The sequence below is a fragment of the Octopus bimaculoides genome, chromosome 16 (genome assembly GCF_046866305.1).
Source record: "Octopus bimaculoides isolate indiv1 chromosome 16, ASM4686630v1, whole genome shotgun sequence".
NCBI lineage: Eukaryota > Metazoa > Mollusca > Cephalopoda > Octopoda > Octopodidae > Octopus > Octopus bimaculoides.
In genome coordinates this window covers 29,882,327-29,896,800 of record NC_142943.1, presented here as the reverse complement: position 1 = coordinate 29,896,800, position 14,474 = coordinate 29,882,327, and the positions used below count along the sequence as shown (strand labels likewise).

Genomic DNA, 14,474 nt, shown 5'->3' with positions numbered 1-14,474 from the left:
GACGTCACCTCAACACATCACAAAAATACGAGAAAACAGGAGAAAATTTTTTTTTTTTTAATGTTCAACCAAAAGTAAATATCATTGCCTTTAAAATTTTGATCTTGAATATAATAGTGAAAATATTACAAAAATATTTTAAAATAATTATTTAAAAATCTAGTCATTTTTAAAAGGGTTCTTTTCATTTTATTTATTTATTACTTTTTTTTCGATAGATTGTATAAGAGAATTTCTGCAGTGGGGGGAAGTTTAAATAACGGAATAGACATTAACATCAACATTTTTGAATAGTAAACTCTGCCTACAAATGTTCATTGGCCAATGAAAAAGGAGCTTATAAATTAGGTTGTCAATCAATGCACCACAACAACATCTTCCAAGAGTGAAGCTTGTAAACTGTGTTGTCAATCACTGCACCGCCGCCACCCCCACCATTGACACTACTACCGCCGTCACTGCCCCCCACCACCACTATTACTACTACTACCACCACTCTCACCGCTACTACTACTACTACAGCAACAACAACATCTTTGGAATATTGAAGCCAGAAGTAGGTGAATCTTGGGGCATTGGTACCCAAACGAGAAAATGGATAATTTAAAACAACAAGTGATGATTAACCAGTTTGTTTTGGCCGCTGGCTGTCATGCCGAACAAGCGAAACAGTTATTACAAGCCGCAAAATGGCAATTCGAGGTGAGTCTCTTATTTCCTATCTCTATTCTATTCCTATTTTCATGTCACTGAATAAATGAAAACAACATTCTTTCTAATGTCTCTCAGACATGAATAGAAGACTGTTATGGAAACATGGCTAATGTTTATCTTATGACGGCTAACATTCTCTTCTATAATTATAGCTTTAATTTCTACTGTACATTCTAATCAAATATTTTTTTCGATAATTATTAGTTTGACATATTAATATTTAATTTTAAATCTCTAATTTCAGGCAGCACTTAGTATGTTTTTCCAAGATTCTTCTGTTCCCATGTGTCGAACGTGCAACGGCAGCCATGCGAACGGAAGCTATTCGGTGAGCACCAGTCTCTCTCTCTAACTCTATCTCTCTGTCTCTCTCTTATTTTATTTTATTTTATTTTTATTATTAACTATTTTAAAACCAGCTTTTTGTTATCTTGTATCGGGATTGTTTCGTTTTATAACAAATTACCATTTGATGATCTCATTTATATCCATGAACCCCTACCTCACTTCGCCATCCTATTGCTTAATTCGTTTGTGAATATCGTGTATTTGTAATTAAAACGATATCTTAGTATGTATCTATTCTTCCAAGTATCTCTTTAATATTTAGGTATATGATGTATTTGTGTATAGGTATATATATATATATATATATATATATATAATTATTTGTGTATAGGCATATATATATATATATATATATGCAATTACTTGGTAGCATGTGCACCTTTCTGTTAGTCTATATATTAAAAGTCTGACTCATTGCCTCTACTACACACACTGCCTAAATATTTACTATTTGTATTTACACTAATCCTTACCGTGTTTTCTTAATCAGCCTCTATAATAATAATAATTATATATATATATATATATATATATATATATATATATATATATATATATATATACTTTATTTAAAAGCAGCAGAAATATAACAAAAAAACCGTTACTCTGAGTTTATATATATATATATATATGCTCAAGTATTTTAAACCAGGATTTATTTTTATTTATTTGGCCCGATTATCGAGTCTCGCTCCACAACTGACACGTCCAAATCTTTCAGCCTGCTAGAGAGAGAGTGTGGTAGTTGTGTTGTTTAAATCGATGTTTAACATGGTTGGCTGAAAATAATAAATAAGGGGGGAAAAAAGGTTATGCTCAGTCTTGTTCACTCTTAACTACAATGCAGTTGTCAGTTGACACCTGTTCTAACTTGACTTCGCTTTAATATAATATATAAATAGGTAAACGTGTGCGTGTATGTGATTAATGATCAATGTTATGATGACACAACTCTATGAGCAATATTGATTTGTTTTGAAAATAACCATCTTTACATTGTTACATAGGGGTATTTTAATAAGGCTTTTTTTAATTTACAGCGATATTGCCCGTTTTGTTTTTTTCATATATCATTACCACTTGACGCTGGTCTTTTTTTTTTAATGTTATTTCTATTATCATTCTCCCCTTGCTCCTTAAATTAGAAAAGCGTTGTTATTTAATTATCTCGTTCAATTGATGGTCCATGTGACCAGTAATTGGATTTAGATTTGGTAAGGCCTCCTCTAAGCTACATAAATAAAGCTTAGCGGAACCCTTCAAAAAATTATCACAACGTTTCACGAATTTGAAAACCTGCTTTTTAATTATTTTGATGCCTCCAGCTTGTTTTCACGAATTTGAAAACATGCTTTTTAATTATTTTGATGCCTCTAAGCTTGCTTAGCTTATATACCTAAACCCAGTATTACGAGTGACTAAGACGGAAACTAGGTAAAAAATAAAAACTACCTCTTCTCTTCGAAGCTCCCCTCTTTGTTGCTTTTAGTATATGCAGGCAAACTAACTGTATGTTAGTGTATGATATCGATTAAGCAATCGATCTACTGGTGGTATATTATGCACTAATAGAAGCACCGGTAATTAACGATTGTTTAATGTCAAGGTCAAACGTTTGATATTATTTTTTTTTTTTTTTAATTGTTTTCATCGTGGGTGGCTTATTGAATTTTTTAAAAGTCAGTTTCGAAGATATTTATTTTCCTTCATTTTTCAAGAATTATTTTTGTCAAACGAGTAAATTATATTTAATTCTCATTTTAATATGTCAGTTGAACTCGGCTTCTATATTAATTTATTCCGTCTCACACTGGTATCAAGCAATTTCACTGCTTCAAAATCGATTCAGTCTTCATACAAAAATATCTATCATTGATCGGACCTGCATTTTTATTTGTATGTACTTCTGTAATATATTGAAACCAAACGTATAGATTAGGATCAATCATATTTGATCGTTACTCTTGTATTCATTGATTCGTATGGTTTTTGCGACACTACTTTGAAATCTTGTTGACGTTTGAAATAATAACAGTGTAAGCATTTAATGTACTTACACTATTACTATTGTTATTAAATATTATTATGAAATAAGACCGTCCGTTTATATTATATATACGATTCGTGCTGTACTGTTACGCTAGTACTATTTATTGTTTGCCTATTATTGTTGCTATTGTAACTGTGAAAGCTATTATAGGGAATATATCTGCTAGCAATCTATTGTAGATTGTTTGGAGGAAGTAGCAGCGAACCTCACATTCAAATAAACAGTGAAGCATCTTGTGCACCTGATCAATGCATGTTGCTTGTTATCAGTCGTCGGTGCGTGGGATTTTCAAGGCAGCATGTTCAATCGTTTATTTTTAAACTACTATACCATTTTCGTTATAGTTGTTATGAATTGTATTCTATTCGTAATTCATTAACCAAGATCTTTCTTTTTCTAAATGTTTCACTGGTGTCTGAGGTATACATATTGTGTGTGTGTGTGTGTAATATTTCGCTTGAGGAGCAGGGGAAAAACAGGTTAAACAAGAAAAATCGATAATTAATCAATAGGTTTTACGGGGATTTACATTCAGTAAATTGATGTGAAGGAATTTTTTAAAACGGATAAATCGTATTATAGTGTTTCGTAAGACATAATAATATATTAACTATATCAAATTGTTGTCAAGGATTTTTACATAATGTACTTATACGAGATGTGTATATTAAAATATATCGTGTATATTTAGTAAATCGTGAGAAAAATGGGTATATTTCTAATGAATTAATGCTGCTCCTCCTGTTCAACCTGCTATACTGGTTGGCTGTTTTCTATTTTTATCAATGGCCTTTCATCGTATTTCAAGTTGCTCCCTCTCCCTTTTCTAATAGATTGATTTTCATTTGTTAGCCCCTTTTTATTTGTGCGGCTCCCTTTCCTTTGGTTGTAATCCCTTTTCTATTTTTCGAAGGATACAAATTCTGTAATTTGCAAACTAGCTGCAGTTTTGATGCTGATTTTTCTAGAATCGATTAATTTTGTAGATTTGATCCGTTTTTGTTTCTCGTATTATTACTCAACCAATTATAAAATCTGCTGAGAAAGTGAGAGATTATTATGGGGGAGTGCATGAATGGAAACGACCGGCTTTTCATCGTTGCTTTCGAATTGTGAATGACAAACAGGATGGATGGGAAATGAAATATGTTGGGATTTGTATCTTTTTGTTTCTTTCTATGGTATGTTATGGTTTTTATGTGATCTACTAAAGGTAATGTTGGGTGGGCTCAGAATAATGCCTTTATCAATAAAGGCATTATTCCAGCAGCACAACTCGGATATTAAAATGAAATTAGAGATTCTGCAAAAATAAAAAAATTATTTCCAATGGAACGAAAATATTTTTAGTTATTTATCTAATTGTTTTGTTCATCCTTTGAATAGTTAATAATTCAATTATGATTAAATCAATATATATATATATATATATATTATGAAAATAAATAGCACTACGGTTTCCTTTCAAATTATTGTACATCTTGTATGTTATATTTAAAATTAGGCCATAAACGTTGTGTCTATTCTATATTCTCTTAAGACCTGCTAGTAATTAAAATGGTTTTTAATGCCCTGCCTCCCAAAATAATTTTCTGGGAGCAAAGAAAACATCAAGGCAACTAGAAATAAATATTGTCTGCAAACATTGAAGTTTGTTATCGGAAAAGAAAAATAATGTTGAAAAGTTTGTTGCAACCAACTTCAATTTCTCCGGAAATAGTCCTTCGTCAATTCATTTCCCATTAAATATTTCTAGAATTGCGATTTCCATCGTGGAAGAGAGACCTTCTGGTCATTTAGAAACGCGCATCTGTTAAATTTTTGTCTGGTCTGCTTTTTTTATTTTTTATATCCGATGTATATTATTACATCAACACCTTCATTAAACGCTCAGTAAAACCTTCTTATGAATGGTTCTTTTGTTTGCCATATAATTTTGTTTTTCTATTCAAGCCAACTGTCGATGGTAGTCAACATTTTCATTATGTTTGCCTAGTCTACTGTTTACGGATGACCGAAGGGAACAGTGAAAGAGATGTGTAAATGTTTCCCTATGTTCTTAGATTTTAGTTCAAACCTCTTTCGGTACTCGTTTCTCGGATTAGAAAATTCTACAAAAAGTGAAACATGTGGACAGATAATACAAGAGTGAATCCTTAAATGCTTTTATTCAATAACATCGCAATTTTCCTCAACTGTTATCAGCTGCCAGCTCATTATCAAACAACACTCGGCTTCTTAGAATCAGCAACTCTAAACTTTTTGACATTTTTCTTTTTGCTACTTTTTCCTATTGAAACAATAATTACGCAAAATATTATGAAGTTCCACTCAGCTTCAATTTCTTTTTTTCCCTCTCTTTCTCTAAATTTGTGGCAAATGTTTGAACACTGAGCTTTTTGGAGCACCACTTCACATAGTGTATCTCCTGCAAGTCAGCTTGACAGAGCCCATCCCTCTCTCCAAGCAGGAAGTGTTTGACTTACTCCGAAGCTAAATAAATATATTTGTCAAACTTACAATGAATTGTTCTTAATCCTCTAACACCTAATTTCTCGATAGGAAAATTGCGGCATTTAAAATTTAGCGTTGGTCATAAAATACAGATTCTGGTTAGCTAATTGTCCAAGTACACCAACTATGCCCATAGTTTCTTTCCTTCTTTTTTTTTTTTTTAAATTAGAAAAATTTATTTTGATGTTGCCATAAAAATTAAATTTTCACAAAGAAAAATCTAATTAAAATTTTTTAATCAATACATCATATAGTTTATGACCTTGGAATAACTTGATTTAGTCCTAGAACTCTTAAATACTATTATTTATAGGATGACCTTATTTCTCTGTTTACAAATGCAATTATTGATGTGTGTGTATACATCTACGCATATAATATAGAATATAGTGGCGAGTTTCTCTTTCCGAAATCTTTCGATGTGTATAGTTTAAATTTTCTAATGTCTAAAAAATTTTTTAATTGCTGTTTGAAAAGTATTCGTTATAACTTGCCAAATAGATATTTGAAATGAGACCAGGTGTACTTATGACAAGCTAGACTACTTTGTGTGTATGTGTGTAATTCAATAGCTTATAGTAAGTAATCTGTTTTGGCAGGCTGAGATACACAACATTGTTACAATTAGAAACAAAATCCAGCGAAACTGGCCGGTAAAAATATTTATTAGTTTCAAGTAAAATTGCTACAATTAGTTTTCTTGGTTGGAATTTTTACCAACTCTTAATTCTATCTATGAGCATTTGTTTTTTCGAAAGAGAAATCTGAAGATATAAGGCTATTTATATTCATTTGGGGGGGAGGTTCCCCCCTTTAATATTAATTTCTTTCGAGTGGAATTAGTAGACGTTAACGATCAATAGCGTGTCTACCGTTCTTCTGTAACGTTGCACATTCAGTGGGATTCTTTAAAAAAAAAAAAGGAGAGGCTAACAATTGAGGTTAGTCGAGTTTCTTAATGAACATGTCGTCTCTTCTCTCTATCCTTTCCTTCCACCTTACCAAAGCCTTCACCTACCCCCCCCCCCCGCACTCATTACATCTCTTCCGCTCAACCCTAGTCCCCTTCGTTGACTGCCACTGCTCTAGGATTCCAGACTAACTGGCCTACTACCTTGCCGTTCATACTGTCAGCATCATTCCTGGTAGTTGTGCTTGGAATGCCCAGACAATTGGACAGGATTACCGTACTGTTGTGCCATTTTTAGATCAATGGCTGTTCACAACATAACATAGTATTAAAATATATATAAAAGCAAAATTAAATATTTGTGTATCAGTTAAATGCTAAAAGTACTTTGAATCACTGTGTCCCTTCCTTTGAAGACAATATAGAAATATCTGGATGTGGTTTTAGCAGTTTTAATATCCTCATAGACTCCCTCATGGCGATTGCTTCTTATACAACATTTAAAATTCATGAATTTAGGGAATTCTTAACTTACATTTCCATCTTAGATGTTGAAAGAAAATTAAAATGTGGCAGTAATTGTGACTCAGAAGATGAGATAATTTAAAGAAATTAAGAGTTAATTTATTAATTTACATTCTTAATTTGATCTTCTGGCTGGCAAGCCAACAGCTACAAACATGTTTTGGCCTTATTGGGTCTTGTCAGTAAAGTATCTTTATTGCTCACTGCTCTATTGTCCAATAGAACTTGTAGTGGAGATGTTGGTATTTAGATTACTTTGTCAAATGTAATGTTTATATATTCACATCTGGAATTTCTCATGCATTTTCTCATAGCTTTGATATTTCAATGATGTGATTGTTTATTTTTAGAATGACATTGTTGTGTAAATGTGAGAGGCTGGATCTGGCCAGTCTGAATATAAAATAGGAAGAATATCTGGGTTGAATATGGCTGTTTAAATGCTAAGCGATTAAACAAGTTAACATTGTCATGGTCCAATCGATTCTTATTCTGTTATTGCCCTCCAAGACAGGTTGGAGAACCATGTCTTGGCTTTCATTTTTTGGTTTTGTTTCTCTGGCTGGATGCTCTTCTGATCACCCACAACTTTACAGAGGGTACTTAGTGCATTTTATCAACAGTAAATTTGGAAAAGATTATAAATTCCTATTTTCATTCTCCATTGTAAATCAGGTGCATTAACTTTTTTTCTTAACTTCTTATGCAGTGAAATGGTAGTCCTTAGAACAAATAACAAAATACCTTGCGGTTTGTATTCTGAGTCTCTATTCAAATCTCAACAAGTCACATTTGATTTTCATGGTTTCTGAGGTTGGATGAACAAGAATGTTAGATTATAGGATATACCTTGTACTTTTTCTGGATGTGCATTGGAATTAGATATGTTAACAGAAAAAAACAAAAACAGATTTTGTATGTGGTAGATACACAGGAACAATAAACACTAAGAGTGCATGGGAAAATAGATGTTCTCAAATGCCCAGAAGAATCCCTAAAGGTTGTAGATAGCTTGTTATGACCTAATTAAGTGGTGGAGGATATTTTGAAAGTATGGTAGTCAGAGTAAGAACAGGCTGGAGAAGGTCCAGTATGTTACTGCCTCCTATGTTAGCAATAATAAGTTTCTCCCTCAGTGAAAGATAGACTATATGATGCTTGCGTATGAGTTCGTAGTGAGATGTTGACTCAGAACGAAGCAAGCTTATTCTGCTGGCCATGCAGTACCATTGTACATGAACAACAATACAAATGAATTTAGAGAAAGCTGAGTGTAAGAGAAATCATATGTAGTGTGCATTAGGAAGACTGTTGGCTTAGGCATGTTATGTGTATAGATGAGGAGAGTTGGATAAGGTGCTGATGGCTTACAGTAGATGGAAACTGTGAAAGAGGGGAAATCCAGGAAAATAGGAGTTAGGTATTAAAACTTGATCAGGTTATGTTGAGCTGAACACAGGAATTGATAAAGGACTGAGGTGAATGGCAATATACAGCACTTGAGAAAACATGTCCAGCTATGCTGGCACAACCTAACTGAGTATCTGGATGGATGATGTGTATACAGACAACTGATTCCCTCACTCAATGTCCCTGTGAAGTCTATAACTGCTTCCTTCTCTCCAGCCACTTCCTATTCACATCTCTCTCTCATTCTTGTTATCAACACTGTTCATATTTACCATCGTCTAACCATCTTTTTTGTTCAAATTTATCTCTCACTTTAACCTCCACCCACATGCAACCTTAGCCCCTGCTCATCCTTCTATTGCTTTTCTATCTGCTGTATTATTTTGCTCCTATAAGTAAGGAAAGTGGAGCCTATTATTATGTAGCATATATCACCACTTCAGTCCTCCATCCATCCTTCAGTTTCCATGTTCTCTTCTATTCACCTTTTTGTATGTGTCACCTTGAGGGCACCTTGTCAGCATCATCTCTACCTCTCTTTCTCGCACTACTCCAACCACCCTTAACTACCCATGTAAAATGCGATTTAGCCACGAATCTCCTCCACAACAATAAACATGTTCCTACCATCATAACCGTGTACCTGTTCCTATCTCTTAACATCTAACATGGAGCAACCACCATACCTCCTATCCTCCCTCTCGGGTAAGGCAGCTTTTTAGCGCTTTAGTTTTGTCAGTTACTAGGTGACCTCACTAGCACTGGTGCTACAAAAAAAAAACACACCATGCATACTTTGTAAAGTGGTTGATATTAAGAAGGAAGAGGATCCACCTGTCAAAACTGAGACACCGGTACAAGATGTCGTCTTCTGACCCATTGGATCCTGTCCAAGTCTCTGATTCATGCCAGCTCCGAAAGTGTATATAAAAATTAAATATACAGGCTGTGTGGTAAGAAGCTTACTTCCCAACCACATGCTTCCAGGTTCAGTCCCACTGCAAGTGTCTTCTACTATAAGCTCCAGAAAACCAAAGCCTTGTGGGTGGATTTGATAGACAGAAACTGTGTGTGTGTGGTTGTCCCTTCCTCCATCACAGCTTGATAACTGATGTTGGTGTGTTTACATCCTCATAACTTAGCAGTTCAGCAAAAGAGATTAGAATAAGTACTAGGCTTAAGAAATAAATCCTAGGGTTGATTTTAGTAAAAAAAAAAACCTTCGAGGCGGTGCTCCAGCATGGCCACAGTCAAATAAGTAAAAGAAATATTAGGTTGGTGCATGATTATTGTAGTTTTTTTTTTCAATAAATTTTATTCACCAAAGCAATAACAACAATTAAAGATCTCTTTAAATGATTATTCCGGAGCATATTCACTATCTACTTCAATTACTGCTTCTCATTTGCTTGGCAGACGGTCAGACCGTCATTTAAAGATGTTTTTATTGAATAAAATTTGTTGAATATAAGCCTCAATAATTCTGCTCCAACCTTATATGTATATATATATATATATGTAGGCCTGTTTTTACCTACATAGAAAATGTTGGAGTCCATTACATACAATGAATGTTTTACAGAATATCCATAGTATACAACAGGCTTCTTTTTTTTTTTTTTTTTTCTGATGTAATTATTAAGCATCTATTTACAAAACCCTATACAAAGTTCCTGCAAAGTTCCTGTCTTCAAGGGTATCATGAAAGACCTGGTTGGAGACCTAACCTTCCAAGTTTTTTAACAGAGCTTAGAAAATCTGAAGGACTGCTGCAATAAGTGTTGAATCAAAGAGGGGAATATGTTTGAATAAATTCATAATTAACTGATCATCGTGCGTTTTCTTTTACCCAGAGCCAGGAACTTTCATTCCGTCTTGTATTGTGTTCATTTGGGGAAAATATAAGTGAAAAATGCTTGCAGATGAAGCCTTAATGATTAAGGAGACACTAATGATAAATCTGTCACTGTATGTGTACACAATGCATGTCAGTGGTGAAACAGCATACATTAAAAGAAAGAATGAAAAAAACAGACTGCATCCAAAAATATACCATCCAGGCTAATTGACAAATACTTGTTTACCTCCAACCACTAGCCAACAGACTAGCTGCTGCTGCTGCTTTGTCTATTCTATCCAAGTTTCTGCTCTTCTGAATAAGTAAGCTATGTATCATCTCAACACAACCCACCTGATGTTTTATATCCCCCACTTATTATATACTACACTATCTTGTCTGGAGGACCTTACACTGAACTACTTTGCCTATGTTGTTGTTTTTTTTTTTAAATCTCAGATAAGACCTGAATAAGTATACAGTTATGACTGTCTCCAGTATGCTGTGATTTTAAGAAATTTTGCTATTTCTAGCAGTTAGTCTCACTGTATAGGGGCTCTTTGTTAGTATGTTTCCTGCACATAAACATACATACCTCTGAAAGTTGAGGTTGAACATTTTTTTTTCCCTCCCCAGTTTAGTAGCATCTACAAGAGAACCATGGGTGCTGCTCCTTGCAATTGAATATTTGAAAACAAGTCTTCCATAAAATTTCAAACTTGATATGCACTAAGATTGAGTAAGCTGCTTTTGATTTAAGAAAACATATTGTCTTCACAGAATTCAACAGTTGAAGCTTTGTAATAGTAATAGATTCTGCTTTGACATAAAAAAATAAACAAATCAGCAAGAATTTACATGACAACACTAATTTCAGCAACAGTTGATAAGCAGTTAAAACAGGGAAACAGCATCCGATCTTATTAACTAAATCCCCCAGCAGAGGAGGAGCATGCCACATCAGATAGTTTCAGAAGCACTGCTGTACAGAACATATCAACCTATTTGCTCAACAAAGTAGATGAAACATAACCCCTGGTTAATCATTAAATGCAAGTATAGGATCTCGTATATGTAATGCAGTGAGTTAAAAAATTTCGTGTTTTTCATGAAATTAAACTAAACTTGCTTTTGAAGCATCTGAAATCGAAACAAATATGAAAGATAACCAATAAAATCAATTAACTGAAATTTTTTGGAAAGTATAGAAAATGCTGCATGCAAGTAGATCTGGTCTTTCGTTTTTAAATCATCTGTTTGTGGGGGGTTATTTGTTTTTGTTTGTTTTTTTAACAGACATTTACCAAACATCGCACACTATTTCATCAGTATTTCTACCATGATAGACATTTAGTATTTATCATTGAGCTATATTAATCATTCACTTCTAGAAATATTATTTGTACTAGTGCTGGCACCACATAAAAAGCACCCAGTACGCTCTGTGGAGCTGTTAGCATTAGGAAGGGCATCCAGCTTTAGAAACTATGCCAGAACAGAGAGGGGAGCCTAGTGAGGCCCTACACCCCATCAGCTCAGGCCAAACTATCTAACCCATGCCAGCATGGAAAACATACATCAAATCATGATGTTGATGACTAGTGTGCATAAATATGTTGTAATTTTAGATTGATTTATTAAGGCTTATCACTTAATATCTATGTTATGTGTATGTGAGACTTAATGCTCAGTTGAAGATTCTTCAGTTTCCTCTCTACAACCATCTTGATCTGAAAAGCTACAAACGTTGCTTGTGGTTTCATATCCTGGTTTAATAACATTCCAATTCTTTTGTAGTTTGTTATGCAACCTTTCGAAAAGAGGCTTATTGTTTGCACAGCAAAAATAGTTGTTTGTTCAATCCTAGAGGATTAGTTAAAATGAGGGAAACAATGAGATAGTTTTTAACTGTTTCCCTATTTTTCTCTGTGGTTGATTATTTAGGATGATTGTAGACACAGGTGGTAAAAAGTTTGCTTTTCAACCACATGGTTCCAGCTTCAGTCCCACCATTTCACCTTGGTAAATATCTTCTATAACCCTAGGCTGGCCAAAGCCTTGTGAGTTGTTTTAGTAGAAGGAAACTGAAAGAAGCTTATTTGTGTGTATACACAATGTATATAGACACAGGCATGGCTGTGTGGGACAAAGTTCGATTCCCAACCACATGGTTCTGGGTTCAGTGCCACTGTGTGGCACCTTCAGCAAGTGTCTTCTATAGTCTCGGGCCAACCAAAGCAACGTGATTGGTTTTGGTAGATGGAAACTGAAAGAAGCTCATCGTGTGTAGTGTTTGTATGTGTATCTTTGCTTGTTTGTCCTCCACCCCCATCGTGTGACAACAGCTGTTGGTGTGTTTACATCCCCATTACTTAATGGTTCAGCAAAAGACCGATAGAATAAACCCCAGCTTTAAGAAATGAGTACTGGGGTCTATTTGGTTAACTAAGACTCATGGGGGTGCCCCAGCATGACCACAGTCTAATGACTGAAACAAGTAAAAGATAAGACTCCAGACTTCTAAGTATTACTCCCCCCCCCCTTTTATGTTGGTTTGAGTAGATGATTATTAACTTTTTGTTGGCAAAAGTTGGAATATTATGAAATTCTGTAAATTTAGTTCAATTGTAACCAAATCTGTTTTTGTGCCAAAGATTTTCAAGGAGCTCGTTAATGGAATTTTGTCTGAAATGAATTTGGAAAGTTGCTGAAATAATTTGTATTCGCCCTGAATTAGATATTTACGTAAATTCATTTTTATTTTTTTCTCCTTATTGGTAAATGTTTAAATATTAATTTTTTTTATTTATTTGATTTTATTGGTGATGTGATGAAAACTGTTTGAAGGAGGGAGGGTAGAATCTGAGGAAGTAGCTAAGCATCAGATACAGTTGCTAATCATCATCATCATGGTCAATTTTCTATGGCTGGATGCCCATACTGCCACCAACCCTCACCAGTTTCCAAGCAAGGTAATAAAATCCCTGTGGTTAGACATGTTCGTGTAGGATACTGGAAATGATTAACACTACTTCTATAACAGTGACAGCCATTTTACAGCTATCATGTGGTGTCAAAAGCAAGAAGGCACAAACATACATGGACTCCCACATATTTATGAGAGTTCGTGTGTGTGTGTGTGTGAATCAATATATATCAAGACATCATGAAAAAGAAGAATGGATAATTATACCACTTTAAAATTTGTTTATTGTTCTACTATTCTTTTCAGTCATTTGACTGTGGCCATGCTGGAGCACTGCCTTTGGTCGAACAAATTGACCACAGGACTTATTCAGGTTCAAAGCTTTGTGAATGGATTTGATTGATGGAAACTGAAAGAAGCTTCTGTGTGTGTGTGTGTGTGTGTGTGTGCATGTTATGCTCATACACATTTATGTATGTATCTATGTGTGTCTTTGTGTTTGTCCCTCACTACCACTTGGCAGCTGGTGTTGGTTTGTTTACGTCCATGTAATTTCATTGTTTAGTGTAAGTGACCAATAGAATAAGCACCAGGCTTTTAAATAAATGCTGGAGTCAATTCGTTTGACTAAAACCCTTCAAGGCAATGCCCCAGCATGGCCACAGTCCAATGACTGAAACCTGTGTGCATGCGTGTGTGCCTAATTTATTCTCTGCCTCAGTCGACACTATAATTTTATTGATATGTGTCAACACAACGATCTCTCCACTTGTTGTGTATGATGTTTTTCACTTCCCTTTTGTATTTTTCAATAATCCAAGCTTAGCCAGGCTAAGATTCACACCTCCTGAAGTTCATAGACTTTGAATTAATTGCTCTGTGATAAGCTACTAAGGATAATGAGGATTAGGAAACATTTAATTGGGTCAGTCGCATAATCTAATGTATATTAATAATGAAAACAATAACACAGCATTTTATTTTCATTATTCACCTCTTGTAGGGCAATGAACTGGACGAAATGTTCAAATTCCGCCGAGGTTGACTTTGCCTTTCATCCTTTTGAGGTCAATAAAATAAGAACCAATTGAACACTGGGTTCGATGTAATCAACTCATCCCCACCTCCACCAAGCTGCCTTTGTGGCAAAAATTTGAAATAATTATCGTTATTACTAAAGGCACCAAGCTGTTAGAATTGTGATATATATATATATATATATATAATGTAAGCTTGGTTC

General features: G+C 34.3%; 1 protein-coding gene across 2 annotated transcripts in view; it reads left to right on the top strand.

Annotated features, from left to right (window-relative positions):
- Positions 1-146: 146 nt before the first annotated feature.
- The window catches only part of LOC106870692 (UBA-like domain-containing protein 2-A), a 37,002-nt gene continuing 22,674 nt past the window's right edge, over positions 147-14,474 (top strand). The window contains exons 1-2 of one of the 2 annotated variants that reach the window (XM_014916854.3): positions 147-702; positions 959-1,042. In XM_014916854.3, coding sequence (XP_014772340.1) covers positions 595-702; positions 959-1,042 — 192 coding nt within the window. In that variant the 5' untranslated portion in view covers positions 147-594. The remainder of the gene's footprint in view (positions 703-958; positions 1,043-14,474) is intronic. The other variant, XM_089364330.1, reaches the window with a different exon arrangement.